Source organism: Bos mutus, chromosome 1 (genome assembly GCF_027580195.1).
Source record: "Bos mutus isolate GX-2022 chromosome 1, NWIPB_WYAK_1.1, whole genome shotgun sequence".
NCBI classification, from domain to species: Eukaryota; Metazoa; Chordata; class Mammalia; order Artiodactyla; family Bovidae; genus Bos; species Bos mutus.
The window spans coordinates 5,214,319-5,231,843 of NC_091617.1; the positions used below are offsets into that span (position 1 = coordinate 5,214,319).

The 17,525-nt window shown below is 39.4% G+C and overlaps 1 protein-coding gene across 9 annotated transcripts in view; it reads left to right on the top strand.

The window, feature by feature from the left end:
* The window catches only part of GRIK1 (glutamate ionotropic receptor kainate type subunit 1), a 465,070-nt gene that overhangs the window by 289,627 nt on the left and 157,918 nt on the right, over nt 1–17,525 (top strand). For 6 of the 9 annotated variants that reach the window (XM_070367863.1, XM_070367989.1, XM_070367928.1 and 3 more), the window contains exons 2-3: nt 6,246–6,413; nt 10,896–11,153. The exons of 1 other annotated variant lie outside the window; for it this stretch is intronic. In XM_070367863.1, the coding sequence (XP_070223964.1) occupies nt 6,246–6,413; nt 10,896–11,153 (426 nt within the window). The remainder of the gene's footprint in view (nt 1–6,245; nt 6,414–10,895; nt 11,154–17,525) is intronic. 2 more of the 9 variants (XM_070368340.1, XM_070368277.1) reach the window with 1 other exon arrangement.

The following is a 17,525-nucleotide window of genomic DNA, read 5'->3' on the forward strand; positions in this document are numbered from 1 at the left end:
TTTTTTGAGTTTTAAAACTACTTTAGAATATGTGCACACATTTTATCTTTTTATACTCCTTGTCGAGTGAGCATGTGTGGTAACTTTCCTCAAGTGAGAGATGCAGAGCAGAAGGGACAGAGTCTTTCACATTAGCTTCGTTTGTACCAACATCCTTCTTTCCTGCAGAGTATAATTGTAAAAACCGACACAAAGACCTTAGACCCTCATGAATAAAGCCTAAATAACAACCTTTATTAAGAAAAAAATGTTTTCTAGAACACAAAGAATTTTGCTGTGTATAGAATATTTGATGTGCTACCTTTATCATCCCAACCCAGGGATAAAACCTGGGTATCCTGCATTACCAGCAGACTCTTTACCACCTTCCCACCTGAGCTACGAGGGAAGCCCACGTTTATCATTTTAAATGGCACCAATATTCACAAACGAAGTCAGAACCTGACTCGGAATAAAACCAAGACCTTTTCTACATTCTGACCTTTTCATATTGTTTGGACAATGCGTTCTAAATTATCATTTGTCATGACCTCAGGCTGAAAATGATGGGTGAGCTGGGAAGAAGCTGAGAGGTATATATACTGATGATGACCTTTGACCCTTGTCCAAACTTCCTGTTGGTGATAAGACAGAGACTGATCCCTAACCATATTAAGAGGGTTCTGATTTTAATTCCACCATGTATGTTGGAAGAGGAAGGATTTCCTCATACTACCAAGCAAATCTCCAATACACTGTGCTGTGTGCTTAGTCACTCAGTCGTGTTGGACTTTTTGCAACCACATGAACCGTAGCCAGATTCCTCTGTCCGTGAGATTCTCCAGGCAAGAATACTGGAGTGGGTTGCCATTCCCTTCTCCAGGGGATCTTCCTGACCCAGAGATTGAACCCGGGTCTCCTGCATCGCAGATATATTCTTTACTATTGGCCACCAGGAAAGCTGATACCAACTGGGTATCCTGAAATTCAACTCAATCCTGACACCATCTATCTGGAGAAAGAATTAGAATCAGATTCTCCCATACTGCAGGGTCTCCCACACTGCAGGCAGATTATCATCTGAGCTACCAGGGAAGCCCATTAACTAGATTACTGGCTTATTGAAAAGAATGTACCTGGGTAACAGCCAGATGGCAGAGATGCATAAGACAAGGTACAGGGAAAAATTATGGAGCCTCCATGACCTCTCCCAGTACCCTACTCTCTCCAAATCCCCATGTTCACCAACCCAGAAGCTCTCTGCTACTGCTGATACTGCTAAGTCACTTCAGTTGTGTCCGACTCTGTGTGATCCCATAGACGGCAGCCCACCAGGCTCCCCCGTCCCTGGGATTCTCCAGGCAAGAACACTGGAGTGGGTTGCCATTTCCTTCTCCAATGCAGGAAAGTGAAAAGTGAAAGTGAAGTCGCTCAGTCGTGTCCGACTCTTAGCGACCCCATGGACTACAGCCTATCAGGCTCCTCCGTCCATGGGATTTTCCAGGCAAGAGTAGTGGAATGGGGTGCCATTGCCTTCTCCGCAGAAGCTCTCTAAGTGCTATCTTTTTGAGTTTTTATAGAGGCTCCATTACACAGGTATTGATCATTTAAATCATTAGCCATTGTCCTTTGAACTCAATCTCCAGCCCCACCCCTTCCCAGAGGTCAGAAATGGGCTTGGGAATGAGTCTGAAAGTTTCGATCCTCTAGTCATATGGCAGATTCTCCTAAGAAGCAGTTCCCATCCTTAGGTATTTTTCAAAAAGCTCTTCTTTAATACAACAAAAGACATCTTTATTGCTCTCCCCACTTAAGAAATCTCAAGTTTTAAGAGTCTGGTGCCAGAAATGAGGTCAAAGACCAAATATGAACTTTTTCTCACAAATCACAATATCACATATACCCAGGCCATGAGGAATGATTGATAATCGGTACTCAGTTTGATTCACATAAAAGAAAATGGAAAATACTTCTATGTCATTCACATAATAAAAACAGAAAAAGAAAATAGTGTATGTGAAAAATACAAATAATACTTCTTAACTTTGGGTACATATGAGGTGTGACTGTAAGTCATGAAAGTGAACATGGAAAAGCCAGGCACATGGATTTTGTGGTTTATCACCCTCCTGCACTCCATCCGCCATGCTCTGCTTCACAGCAGTTACAGTTAAAAAAAAAAAGAAAGAAAGCTGGTTTTTCATCTTCATTTGTTTCCTTACCTTCACTGAGGAACTCTCAAATGCCTGCTTTCTTCTCTTATGCACTGACTTGACGGAGATGATTTAGAGAAAATAAAATGGTCATGGGTGAGAGGGGCCATTTAACTCTCCCTTGAACCTAAGCTACTTTCTTAGTTTTGCTTTCTCCAACCCTTCTGTGGCTCATTGAATTTTTAAGGGAAGTCATGCTCAGCTCAGCTTAAATAATAAAAATAGAGAGAAGCATTGACCTCAAGACAAAGGGAAAGGGGGGCAGAGCAGCAAAAGGAGCGAAAAGAACACAGAAGACAAACAGAGGAAGGAACAAGCTAGGTGTTCCTCCCCTGGAAACCATGGAACCCAGGCATCCAGAAGTTGACTATATGGAGAGCCCCAAACACTTGAAAGGTCTCATTGACAAGCTCACAGCTACAAATCTAAAAATAATAATAATAACAGAAGTAGTAGTAAATAACAGTAGTAGTTTAAAATAGTAATAGTAATAACACATATGTCTTTAGGTATGTGTCCCTCTAATCCTTCTATCAAAGACACTGAAATTCAATTTTGTAAAATCTGCAGCTTTGGGGAGGAGAGAGGAAGTTGGCTGATGCTGAAAGAGTCTGCTTCTGTTTGAGGTCTGGCACCTTTTAATAACTTCCTCCTGTTTCTATCATATTCCGCTTTCTTGGTACTTCCCCAGGCTTGTATATATCTCACTTCACTATAGGTTTTTGGTATTTGCAATCTTCTCTGAAGAAAAGGTTGGGGCTTCTCCAATGGCAGTAGTAATAAAGAACCCACCTGCCAGTACAGGAGACATAAGAGTCTCGGGTTTGATCCCTGGGTAGGGAAGATCCCCGGGAGAATGGAATGGCTACCCACTCCAGTAGTCTTGCCTGGAGAATCCCATGGACAGAGGACCCTGGCTGGCTACAGTTCGTAGGGTCCAAAAGAGTAAGAAACAACTGAAGCAACTTAGCACTAAAGGAAAAAGGAGATAGTGGTGGGGTATTGAGCTAATGACACCATTTATAATGCTTGCTTGGTGAAGGAATGAAGGAAAATTGCCCCCAAAATGACAAAACAGAGTGTACCCTCATACCACCTAAGCACGTAATAAATCACTTAATATTCTCTTAAACTCAGGTATAGCCAGCTTTATGTAAAATACAACTCTATACCAATAAACAATTTTGAAGTGAAGGGGGAGTTCTACAAGTGCTGAGTCCTTTCTTTATCCTCATTATCCATGTGTGAAATGAAAGACGCTCAGTCGTGTCCAACTCTTTGTGACCTGACCCCATGGACTATATGGTCCATGGGATTCTCCAGGACAGAATACTGGAGTGGGCGGCCTTTTTATTCTCCAAGGGATCTTCCCAACCAGGGATCAAACCCATGTCTCCCACATTGCAGGTGGATTCTTTACCAGCTGAGCCACCAAGGAAGCCCTATTCATGTATAATAATACTCATTTATGAGGCATGATTGAGTGTTCAGATTACTTTCACTGCATTTACTATTCCCTTTCCAGAGCAATCATCCAAGGGAAGCCCAATGTAAGCAAGGCAGCATCATTAACTTCATTTAGAGATGACATATATCATGACGTAAATATATTTATATTTATAATGAATTGAGTATGTTAAAGACAAAGATTTCTGATTATGAATAATTTGGGCAAAATGTGTCATATCTTTGTTCATGTTTTCATTTATGAACACAAATATACTACCTCCTACCTGTATTGTTATAAGTTTTAAATGAAATATTCATAGTGAAAGAGCTATTTTATAGAAACTTTCTTCCTGGTACTTAAAAAATCTTTCTCAAAGAAAAAATAGGTGGACCAAGGTTTAGACTTCAGAACTTCTGATTATGATACAGGTATTTGTTCTTTCCTACCAGCCTGTCTCGTGCAGATTAAAGGTGCTCGTGACTTAGCCAGTGATTAACTTTTCTCAACCAGGTGGTCCCCAACCTTCAGGATCTGATGCCTGATGATTTGAGGTGGAGCTGATGTAACAATAGTAGAAATACAGTGCACGATAAATGTAATACACTTGAATCATCCCCAGATCATCGCCACTTCCACCCTTGGTCCGTGGAAAAGTTATCTTTCATGAAGCATGCCCCTGGTGCCAAGAAGTTTGGGGACTGCTGAACTATCATTGCAGGTTAAACATTTTAAGATACTTTGGTCTCTGTGAGGGTATTGATTCAGTCCATCCTCCTGAGGGTCTCACCATGTTCTTGGGGAGATAGACAAGTAAACAAGTAATTGCTATAACTACTGTGGAAATTCCAGCATCAAGGAGTTTCTGATCTTAAGAAGGGGCTATTCCCATTGTGGGTCATCTGGACTGTGGCAGGAAGCCACTGTACATCCATCTTTTTCTGGTGACCAAGTGTCTACTGTGGGAGCTCACTGCATCCCTTTTGAGCATCTACTGACAGTTCTGAGAGAATCTGAAAGTCCCTCCAGCCTAGGACCTGTTTACCAGTGTCTGACAAAAAAAGAAAAAAAATGCAAAGTCAAAGAGCAGGCATTTTCCTAAGGTTAATTTCAGAACAAATAATATGATTCCACAGGAAAACATTAACAAAGCCAAGTCCTATTCATCTCTGGTTTCTCAGAGAACAGAGAAATAATCTCCACACGCATCTCACATCATCAGTCTAAAAAACCCAGAGACATTTCCTAAGGAGCCAAAATAGTCAAATCAAACATCTTAGCTTTCAAAAATGGGCACTAGTTGATTTTTTAACACAGAAAGTCAGTTTAGGAAGAATTTGCCTCTCCATCAAATAATTTTAAATTAAAAATTACAGATGAGTATTCATTTATTGTTCTTTCAAACTAGAGTCAAATTCATTTTCTGAAGTGAGAGTCTGCCAATGGAAGCTCTTTTTCTTAGAAAGAATAATCATAGGTTGTACCTGTGCCAGTGATGTTCAATTTTCACACTCAGATTTTTGTTTTGTTTTTGTCTGTGTTTCGAGTGGAGAGAAAACTTGAAGCATTTGCAAACCAGTCTCAATGGTGAGAGTAAACAAATAGTAGTATACTAGTTACAAGTGTTCAGCCTTCTCTGGGCACCAATGAATATGTTTTTCCAAAGAAATAGAGGACTATTGATTTTAATCAAGGAGCAAGTTAAGTGGTCAACAGTTAAGAGCCTCTACATTATGTTCTGTGTCTGTTGAGAATCCCAGGACAGCCCTTAAAGAACATTTAGAATGTATATTTAATAATACTTATATTGCCTTTATGAACATCAAAGTCGGAGCTGAATTCTCTGATGACTGTTTAAGCGCTGATATTTTGTATCGTAGCTTGTGATGAGGTCCTCGTGTTTAAGATGGCAAAGACAGTGCATGTGTTTGTTGAGCGGAGGAACACTCAACACTCTCCAGAGATAGAATGTACGTTTGCTCTGCAACACAATCAGTTTCTCAAAGTAACACAAAAACAGTTTTGTTTTGTTTTTTTAATCTGCCCGTGCACTTTGGAAAGTATTAGGATATGACTGCAGAATTCTGAGCCACAAGGAAGAGGTATGTTCATTCTGAAAAAAATCTGAGCGTACATGTGACTCATTTTGACCCTACTCAAATCTGTGTGATTCTTCTGAAGTCAAGAATGTCTATTTTTTTTTAATAGAATGAGTTTCATTCTAAGGAAAGATTGTCCTACCAGGATACAGCTGAGATTGTGCTTAGGTCAACCACAGAATGATTTATGTCCACACTGTGGATAATCATCCTCCATCGAATTATCAATCATACTTGATGTGATACTAAATATTTGGAATCCATTCACCATCTGATAGGTATTGCACAGTCCAGTATTGGATTTGAAATCTTAAGCACACATATGAAGTTTTATCTGCATCTGATATGCTGATAGATGTAACTTTTAACTGGGGTTGGGATCTATTTTGACTATCCTTACTTTGATTCTTCTGGGCCTTTTGCTCATATCACTTATATTCTTCTCTTTAAAGAATGCACATGGATAATATAACTAATGCTTTTCATGCATCTCTTTTGCTTCTGCAGGAGGGATCTTTGAAACTGTGGAAAATGAACCTGTTAACGTTGAAGAATTAGCGTTCAAGTTTGCAGTCACCAGCATTAACAGAAATCGAACCCTGATGCCTAACACCACATTAACCTACGATATCCAGAAAATTAACCTTTTTGATAGTTTCGAAGCCTCACGGAGAGGTAACTATTTTCACACTTGTAAAAGCTTCTTTGGGTGATGTTTCTGCTCAAGTCACCTTCTCTTTGCTACCTGCCCTTTTGCACAGCAGACATCTCTGTGCCAAGGGTTTGCTGGCGATCTCAGCCCAGCATCATCTGAACCCTCCTAATGGACGTTGCCTAGTTCTGTTTTCTGGGCCTTTCTGATCAGCTTGCCCTTCAGTGCCCTCCACTCTATGATTAACTGGTTCAGCTGTGAATGGAAAATGTCAAGCTTGATCTGTTTTTCCTTCCTGAGGCTGAGATACCACCATGAAATTGTACAGTGCAGTCAAATAAAACTTTGTGGAAGGTCATACCTACTGAGCATGTGGAAATGCCCACAACACACAGACTTCACAACCTGAATTCTAAGCGGCCATGAGCCACTGGGTTTACCTAGCATCCTCTCAAATATTACCTTATTCCCTTTCCGCAAGATCAGAGAAATGTGAAGATTATGAATATTGAATCATTATGTTTTACACCTGAAACTATTATAATATTTTATGTCAATTATACCTCAATTTTTTAAAAAGGGAAAAATAGGAAAAAAAATAATGGAACTGTGTAATAAATAAATAAAGCAGGGAAATTTATGGGATCAAAGAAAATCTTTTGTGTCTGAACAGAAGACAATTTCCTAGAAAATAATCTAAGTTGCATGTAGGCTGCAAGGTTTGTCTCATGGAAAGAGTCTTTGATGTGGGACTTATTACAAATCCTCCAAACACTTCCAAGATGACCCTTTCAAGCCGCATTTGACGTACTTGAAGATAGACTCTAACTAGAGAGTTGTTGGGTTTCCCTACAGGTGTTCGTCTGGGAATATCACCCCAGAATACGAGGGGCTCTTTCTCTTTTAGAGAAAGAAAATTAACCTTTTTGATAGTTTCGAAGCCTCACGGAGAGGTAAATATTTTCACACTTGTAAACTAGTGAAAGACACAGAATGGGGACTTCCCTGGCGGTACAGTGCTGAAGACTTTGCCTTCCAGTGCAGGGGGTTCAGGTTTCATCCTTAGTTGGGGAGCTAAGATTTCACAAGCCTCACAGTCAAAAAGCCAAAACACAAAACAGAAGCAATACTGTAACAAATTCAATAAAGACTAAAAAAGGTCCACATTAAAAAAAAAATCTTACAAACACATACAATTAAGGGGAATACAATGAATGCCATGTTCACGCCAATTTCCAAGTAACTAAACATGGGTTGTTTCCACTTAGAGTCAACCTCATTAGGACTGCAGGGTGTGTTCACTTAATACAGTCTTCTGCCAAATTCTTGTGTCCTTTTGAAAAAAAAACACAAAACTGAAATTTGCTTTCCTGGGAGTACAGATGAATATTGAATAGTATAGTGGTTTTCTTCAAAAATCTATAGCTTCATCTGAGTATAAGAATATTTCCCTTTTTAAAGATCAATAAAGTTGCAGATACTATATAGGTCAGAGTTGTCTGTAAACACATAATAAAACTTTGTGTTTATACAGAACTTTAAAGTGTATAAGCATCTTCACATAAATTATCTCTATGAGTTAGTTAGATCTGTCTCTGTCCCTTCCTCTCTGTATCTCCTCTCTGTGTCTCTCTTTGTCTCTTCTCCCTGTCTCTCTCAGACACACATGCTCACATACACACTCATGCAAAACACTGTTGAATAAATATTCCCAGAAAGCCAGCCACACTTAACAATAATACTTCAACCCACATAAAATCCAAACCATTTTTGTGACCTGAAGTACCTACCATATTTATAAATTAAACACTCCCAAAGCTTCTTAAAACTGGTAATTTTCTGGCAAACAGAATTCAAAAGGATTGATTTTCTGTCAAGTAATATTAGAATCCCCGAGCTAAATATTAGCAGAAATCTCAATCCACTGCCGATGTTAGACAAAACAAGAGTTCATATACTCTCATGCCTTCACTTTTTCTTGCTAACCAGTGAAAGCACATCCAGAAAATTAGCATCTGAGGACAGTTTTCACCTATAGTATTAGAAAATTATGCCTTTATGTCTTGTGTGATAATTCAGTAATGAAGAGCACAGTGTCACAAAGATCCTTGTGAATGATTGCGTACACTAGCTGTCCCACAGATACGTGAAATATCATTCTCAAAATTTTATGTATTAATTTTTCTCTTTAAATCAAGTCAGATAAGCTTAACAAGGCCATATATTTTTTTCTGCTTATCTTTTACTTGTGAAATGGCATTATTAGAAAAATCAACACAATTTCATTTATACATGTTGCTATTATTTAATTCATATATTCAGCTATTGTTTCTCAGCAGTTCCAAATTCTTTTAAACTAGCATTAATATATAAATTTGAAATGTTTTTACACTTATGTTTAATGCCAGCATATATCTATGATAGGGCTTCCCTGGTGGCTCACACAGTAAAGAATCTGCCTGCAATGCAGGAGTCCCGGGTTCAATCCCTGGGTCAGGAAGATCCCTGGAGAACGGAATGGCAACCCACTCCAGTATTCTTGCCTGGAGAATTCCATGGATGGAGGACCCTGAAGGGCTATAGTCCATGGGGTCACAAAGAGTCAGGCACAACTGAGTGACTAACACTTTTACTTTATGAAGTTATAGAAGATAATCTGTCCCAACCTCTCTGGAAGATAATTTGGTTTATATATATCAAGAAATTTAAAAATATCAATAGCATTTAATTATAACTGAAAATCTACTCTAAGAATGTAATGTAAAAGCTAGAGAAAAATATAAGAACTACAATAAGTGCTTATAATATTACTTCTAATAACCAAAAATTAGGAGCAACTTAATTCAGTACCATATGTACAGTCACTCAGCCAGTCATGTCTGACTCTTTGCAACCCCATGGACCATGGCTCACCAGGCTTCTCTGTCCATGGAACTTTCCAGCCAAGAATACAGGAGTGGGTTGCCATTCGCTTCTCCAGGGGATCTTCCCAACCCAGGGATCTAATCCAGGTCTCCCACATTGCACGCAGATTCTTTACCATCTGAGCCACCAGGGACACGCCATTCTGCATCATCAGTCAGTTCAGTCGTTCAGTCATGTCTGACTCTTTGCTACGTAGGGCTAGTTAAATAAGTAATGACACTCAGCATCATGGATTAGGCTATTCTATGCCACTAAAAATATTACTTTTGCATAATTTATAATGACTTGAGGGTAAGAGTGTGCCTTTAGTGTTAAACTTAGTGTTGAATACAGAAAGCATTGTATCAAACTGTATCTATATCATGTTCAATTTTTAGATAAATCAGAATACCAAAATACTAGGTTGGCCAAAAAGTTCGTTTGGATTTTCCAACAAACTTCTACAGAAAAACCTGAACAATCCTTTTAGTCAACTCAATGTGAATTTATATTATTCGAAGTTGATGGAATTTCAGGGCTGTTTTTACTTTCTTATAATTTTCAATATTCTAAATTATATCAAGGAGTGTATATAATCTTATAATACAAAGAAATTAATGTTAAAATTAATTTTTATGTACATATCTGCTTTATTTTGTTCAACTACATGTTGGTGAATGTTGATGTAGAAATAGGCCCGTCCTTGAGCTGGGTCCCTGGACTCCGGTCAATTCTACCATTATCCAGAGACCCTGACTCACTGCATTGCTTATGACATTAGTGAAAAGGTGAAAAGTGAAAGTCACTCAGTTGTGTCCAACTCTTTGCGAACCCCTGGACTATACTGTCCATGGAATTCTCCAGGCCAGAATACTGGAGTGGGTGTCCTATCCCTTCTCCAGGGAATTTTCCCAACCCAGGAATCCAATCAGGTCTCCTGCATTGCAGGCAGATTCTTTACCTGATGAGCTACCAGGAAAGCCCAGGTAGTGGGTTCATGACATTAGTGGGTTGGACCGTATATCTTCTAAGACCCTTTTAAGCTATGATAATCTATTATTCTGTAATTAATTAAGTACCAGTATCACTGAGCATTCTTTAGCAAGACCTCTTTTCTGAATTTTGGGAAGGACTGGAACTAAAGTACTCTGCAGCCACCCAGAGAGGCTTCTGATTCAGTGACCATGTTAGTTATCTTCACTGCCATGTTGTCACATGACAGAACTGAATTCACTTGGCCAATGGCTTATAGTCACTCTGAGCGCTTCTGGGTGGCATCACACCAATCAAGAGATTAAACTCCATCTGATTAAAAGTAATGAAGTGAGACCAACAACTCATTTTTGTTTGCAGGGCATTGGCCCTGTGATGTGTTGCTAATCATTTCAACATCTGCATCTCTACTATTTAGTATCTTAGGGATGTTGGAAGTTGGATTAAGCATGTTTCCTCAACACACAGATGGAGAGTGAAAGAAAGTTTCCAATAGTGCAAATAAGGAGGAACCATGAAAGGGGAGATTAAATTCACAGAGCTCTCTCTCTTTCTCTCTCCCTATCCCCACTTCCCCCCTCCACTCTCTCCTTGTCTGTGGACATCAGCATGTGACCAGCTGGCGCTTGGTGTGGCTGCTCTCTTTGGTCCTTCCCATAGCTCCTCTGTCAGTGCTGTGCAGTCTATTTGCAACGCTCTCGAGGTTCCACATATACAGACTCGCTGGAAACACCCCTCCGTGGACAACAGAGACCTGTTTTACATCAACCTCTACCCTGATTATGCGGCTATCAGCAGGGCGGTCTTGGATCTGGTCCTCTACTACAACTGGAAGACAGTGACCGTGGTGTATGAAGATAGCACAGGTATGGACTCACACAAGCCCTCACCTGGCCATGTGTGGTTGGCATAAAGGGAGCCAGAGTATTCTCTAGACATTGACTCATCAGGCAGAGTGCATGAAGATGGTTTTTTATATGAAGCTAATTGAGTATTCTAGTTTGAACCAGTTGATAGCTGGTTCCTATCAACTCCCCAAAGGGTTGATCCTTTCTGATGACCCTTTCATCATCAAACTTAAGGGCACTTTAAGAAAAAAGAAATATCACCTTATTAACATATGTTGTAATCTAATCTGAATAGTAATGGTGCAATTTAATGTATCCAGCTCCATTAAGAATATGATCATGGTTCCATTGTTAAATAAAACAGAGAAAGTTTGGAAACAACCACTTCAAAGTACGATTCCAATTCAATAAGTAGCTATGTAAATATCTTGAAAAGTTTCTAAGGTAGGTAAAGCAACTGTACTCCAATAAAAATTAATAAAAAATTAAGTACATCAACAGAAGAATCCAATTAGAGGTTGTATTGATAGATCTGATCATTTCATGGGGAAAGGACTAGGAACCCTGGTAATGAGTCCTTAATGAAGCTCGTTTTGTTTCACCTGCTAACTTTAAGGTGAAGGACAGATACTTGCTGAGCACCTCCCTAGACATTTCTCTGACCTTACCCAATTGGAAGTTTCTTTCACTGGTACCTTCCCCTCTTGCCTTCTGTTTACATTTTGAGGCTTGTTGGAGTTAAAGACCCCTTTCATGCAGTTTAAATTCTGCCAGTAACACTTCCCACATAGGAAAGTCCAAGTCCTTCTAATTTAAAACTCTTCACCATCTAACCATTCTCATCTTCATTAATCCAAGTACTAACTGAGCTACATCCCCAGTTCTCTCACATCATTTCTTAAATACCCCCAAGTCCATCCCAAATCTTTCTTTCTGAGGCTGGCCCCTCACTTTGGAAGGTCTGCCATGTAAGCTCCAAGGTGGTAAGTTCCCCCACTCTCCATGATCACACTCAACTCCCCTTTCTTTCTAAAGCTCTCTGAGACCACACTGGGAGTTAACAGCACATTATAAATATAAGCATTATATTACATGCTCTCATGATCTGTTTAAATGTTTATGAGACTAGAAATTCCAAAAAGTTGGAATTTTATCTTATTTTTAAAATCTGCTACCTAGCACTATACACCTAGTCCTGGTATATAGGGAAGTGCTTAGTAATTACGTGTGGAAAGAATAATACTATTTTCTTTCTGGAATTATTTTTTCAAGAATCAAAATTATCTCCTTTCCTTAATCTATACATTTGGTAGTAAGACTAATAAAATTATCAGCAAAAATTACCAAACCAAACATTTCTAAACTTTTTAATAGTATCTCACTTTTTCACTCTTTCTCACCAGATACTAGCATTTATGGATACTGTTCCTCAGAAGATGAACAAGGAGCCTCTATTTGGCACTAAACTCTGTTTCCATTTTCAGCTCTCAGACTTTTGTGGTTGGAAATATGCATTTATATATTTTCTTATACCTCATCTCATTTTAAAAAGAAGTAAACTAGTTGACTGTACATATAATTTATAAATACCAAATTCAAAATAGTCCTACTAGGAAGGATAAACCACAGGCAGTGGCAGTGGCTTCTTAGAGTGTCACCTGCTTGCTGTGAAGGAAGAAAACATATTAACAAATGAACTCCATACGTATACTTAAAGAGCCTTATGATATACATTATATTGTACACTGGTATAGTAAGACCTTTCATGTTGTCTACCTTTGTACATAGAGAATTCCATGAGTTAATAAAATAATGCTATTGACGGAGGAGCCTGGTGGGCTGCAGTCCATGGGGTCTCGAAGAGTTGGACACGACTGAAGCGACTTAGCAGCAGCAGCAGCAGTACATTCTTTAGCATAATTTTCTCTCATTATTTCTACCATTTCCAGCAAAACAGGACCATCTAAAAGGAAAACAAATCAATGAATAATATTGTGGCAGCTGGATTTAATTTAACTAAAGGTGTGGGCATAACTTGTAGACTGCAAATTGTATTGAGAAAAACTATAATTTGCAAAACGATAATACAAAAGTTGATATCCTAACCGCCCTTTAGATTTCGAGTGAGTTCCCACAACTGACAGCCATTTTGCATAGAGGGAATTTGAACCATCATTTCTATTACCTTTAAAAAGAAACCGAAATCTCTTCATTCCTATTGAGTTCACCTGCGCACAGTTGCTCATTAAATGCTTACTAAAATTGAAAAATCCAAAATGAGTGTGTGTTTGCCCATTAAGTTAGAGATGATTCATGGTAAAATTATTTTGCTCACAAAGACATTAAAAATGTAAATGAATAATCAATTGAGCCATTAAATTGGAACCCAGAGAGTAAACAGGTCAACTGAGATCAATAACAGCAGACATCTTTTGACTCTGAGTGGGTTTAATACTGCTTGACTCAGGTATTTGGTTGCCGTAATTATCAAGCCATAAAAAGGAGAAAACTTACTAAACCTGAAGGAAAAGAAAGGACTTAGGTGTGCTCAGCACCGCCCTTACACCAGAATTAAGTACCCATTAAAGAGAGCACTTTATTGGGATTTGTTTAGGAGTTTGTTAAATAGCCTGAAGCCAGCGCAGATGTCTATGGGACTAAATGGTCCATAACTCCCATTGAAGTCAACGGGAACACTGTGCGTGTCTCTGAGGACAAAGTCCAAATCACTATATACTAGTAGGCAGAATTCTGTCCTCTAGAAGAGCAAGTGTAGAGAGACCCCAGAGAACAGTTATGGGGAGTGAAGTTTTGCCTCGCTTCCTCTCTCTCTCTCTCTCTCTGTTGCCGGGATGTTCTTCCCATCAGTCACCTACTTCTCTCTGACTCCCACACTTACCCTAGGCAATGGGAAACTGCTGCTCATTGGTCATCCTCTCTGTTTCATTAGACCCCTGGTGGAAGCCTGGCTTCCATCCCTCGACACGCATCAAAAAGAGCTGAGAAGCTGAGCACCAAATCAGTGTGGAGAATATTCAGCAGTTTCTGCTTTCTCACGGCCAATGTTAGTGAAATGTAACCACCGTCAGTTCTGTAGAACAAGGGCCTGCAAACTTTTTTCTCAAAGGGGCTAGATACTAATACTCTATAGTTCAGGTTTTATGAGCCATAGTGCCTTGGTCACAACTATTGTGCTGACGTAGCAAGAAAACAGTCACAGGCAGTACAGAAACAGTATCAGTCCAGTTCAGTTTAGTTGCTCAGTCATGTCTGACTCATTGCGACCCCATGAATCGCAGCACGCCAGGCCTCCCTGTCCATCACCAACTCCTGGAGTTCACTCAGACTCACATCCATCGAGTCAGTGATGCCATCCAGCCATCTCATCCTCTGTCGTCCCCTTCTCCTCCTACCCCCAATCCCTCCCAGCATCAGAGTCTTTTCCAATGAGTCAACTCTTCACAGGAGGTGGCCAAAGTACTGGAGTTTCAGCCTTAGCATCAGTCCTTCCAAAGAAATCCCAGGGCTGATCTCCTTCAGAATGGACTGGTTGGATCTCCTTGCAGTCCAAGGGACTCTCAAGAGTCTTCTCCAACACCACAGTAGTGTGTTCTAATAAACCTTTGGGATTCCCTAATAGCTCAGTTGGTAAAGAATCTGCCTGCGATGCAGGAAACCCCAGTTCGATTCCTGGGTGGGGAAGATCCACTGGAGAAGGGATAGGCTACCCACTCCAGTATTCTTGAGCTTCCCTTGTGGCTCAGCTGGTAAAGAATCTGTCTGCAATGCCGGAGACCTGGGTTCAACCCCTGGCTTGGGAAAATCCCCTGGAGAAGGGAAAGGCTACCCACTCCAGTATTCTGGCCTGGAGAATTCCATAGACTGTAAAGCTCATGGGGTTGCAAAGAGCTGGACACAACTGAGCGACTGGCACTGCACTAATAAACCTTTATTTACAACAAATAAGGAAGCCAGTATGGTTGGATTACAGAGAGGGAAGATGTGACTCTGTCACACTTGTAAGCATTAAAGATCATGGAGGGCTTTGTAGATTATTGGAACAAGCTTCAGTTCCTCATGAAATGGGCAACCATTGCAGAGTTTTCAGAAGACGAGTGACATGATCAAATTTATATCATAAAAAGATCACACTGGCCTTTGTATAATAAAATGACATAGAGAGGCAAGGATAAAATCGGTGGCTCCTACTGAAATCAAGGCAAGAGATGAAAGTGATAGCAATAGAGGAGTGAGGAATGGTCAGATACTGGAAGTATTTTGATGTTGAGCTAGCATAATGCTCTGAGGGAGTGTAGGCTGGATGAAAGAAATAGAGGAGTCAAAGATAACTAAGCTTTTCGGCCTGAGCCAAAGGATGGAGTTACCTTTGCCTGAGATGGGAAAAGGTATATATGGAAATAGTTTGGAGAAATAAGGAGCGGGGGTTCAGTCATAAATCTGTTCTTTGATTTTGCAATGTCTAGTAGACCTCCGCATGTAGTTGAGGAGTAGGCAGTTAATATATGAATCTGGAGTTCAGGAATATAGTGGACACTGGGATACAAACTCAAGGGTCCTCAGGATTTTGATGGAACTAGATGAGGCCATCAGTTAAGTCAATTCCATCCAGATATGTTCATAAAACATAGTACTTAAGGTTTTTTTTTTTATCCATGGTTGCCTTATGTCATTTTTCAACACATCAGAGCATGAAATTTATAAAATGCAGCCTACAATAAAGAAATATTATCTGTCACTTAAAACATACTCTCAAAGTTTTACAATGAGGATTCATTTGAAATAATCTAACATATATAAAAATGTCAATGATCCAAAGAAACACTGAATCTAGAAAGAAAACCCAAGAAAAATGACAACTGCAAAAATTACAATGACTAAAGTCTCGAAGTGCTGACTGATTGCCATGCACTATTCTAATTATTGAATGTAATTAACTCATTTAAAATGCTCAACCACCCTGTAAGTAAGTGTAATAGCTACTCTTTGGCTATATTTAAACAGTGACCTGGGTTTGTTATGCCTATATTTTCCTTCACTTCCCCAAAGAAAATAGAAATATACTATATAGAAGCAAGAACCTACAAAGGTCTAAAATTTGGACTTGAAGAAAATTAAACATTTTGACATAAGTGGTCAAGCCAAAAAATAATCAGTACCAAGTAAAGGAATAAGTGAATTTTTCACCTTAGCAATCATAATTTACATCTCTCTGTTGTTATGATCACCTGTGCTAGCCAAAACACTCTGCTACCCACCCTCCTACCATCCTACCTGAAGTAGTTGGAGAATGGAAAATCCTGGGCACTCAGTACCAACATGATTATATATTACAGTTCTTTTCCTTCTGCCCTTACTCTTTCCACCCTTTCTGTTTACACACTCTAATCCTCTGACCAGAACCCATTCAAATTTTCAAATTTCTGCTCAGGAAACCAATTTTTAGATATTTCATGGTGACTTATTATTTTTAGCTACCATTGATATTAGTCAGAATTCAGGACCAAAACATACTGGTGGAGCTAAGTAGCACATAGTTAATCTTGAATATTTTGACTAGATTCTTCTATGGGGCTCTTTTCCATTAAGAGACACAATTTTTCTTTCAGGCAGTCTTTAGCCTTTTTTGATGCCCTTTTGAAAAACCACACATATGAATATCTGCACTTAAAAGTGCTGTATTTCCCCAGGTACTCCACTCACTTACCCATCTCCATTTCTCAGTCTGGTTTTTCCCTCCCCTCTGGAGAGTATATAGATCCCCTTAAGAATCCTATTAGATTTGGATGTATTAATATACCAACATGTTTGTGAAATGCCATTTTGCATGTTTCCAAGTTCACATGAAGATGAAATTAATATTTAAACTGTATGATCTTATCTTTGGGTCCCATCACATTCATTTTTATGACATCAAATCCACTGATGTGGTACATGTAAATGAACAGAGAATTGGATTAAGACTCCAGAAAACCTAGGTACCTTTCCTTTGAACTGCTGCTCATTAAATATAACTGGAGCTGTCCAAAAATGGATTGAGCTGCAAAAAGTGAGGTAGAAAATTTCTCAAACTAAGAGGTGTTCAGCAGCAGCTGTGTAGAGGGGATTCATGCATCAAGGAGGGGTTTGACCTTGAAGGTCTCTTGCAATGCCTGGCATCTGTGACTCATTTTCAGGGCCAATTCAAACAATTAACCTCCCTCTACCTCACTTTCCTTACTGTAAAATAGCACTGACACCTAACCACCGCAGAGGTATCTTCTGAGGTTTACTGAGCTATTTATAAGACATGTCGGATACTTCATAAGAAGGGGCGATGCAAATAGCAAACTTTATTGTTATTTAAGGAGAAGGCAGGGGAATTTTTAAACT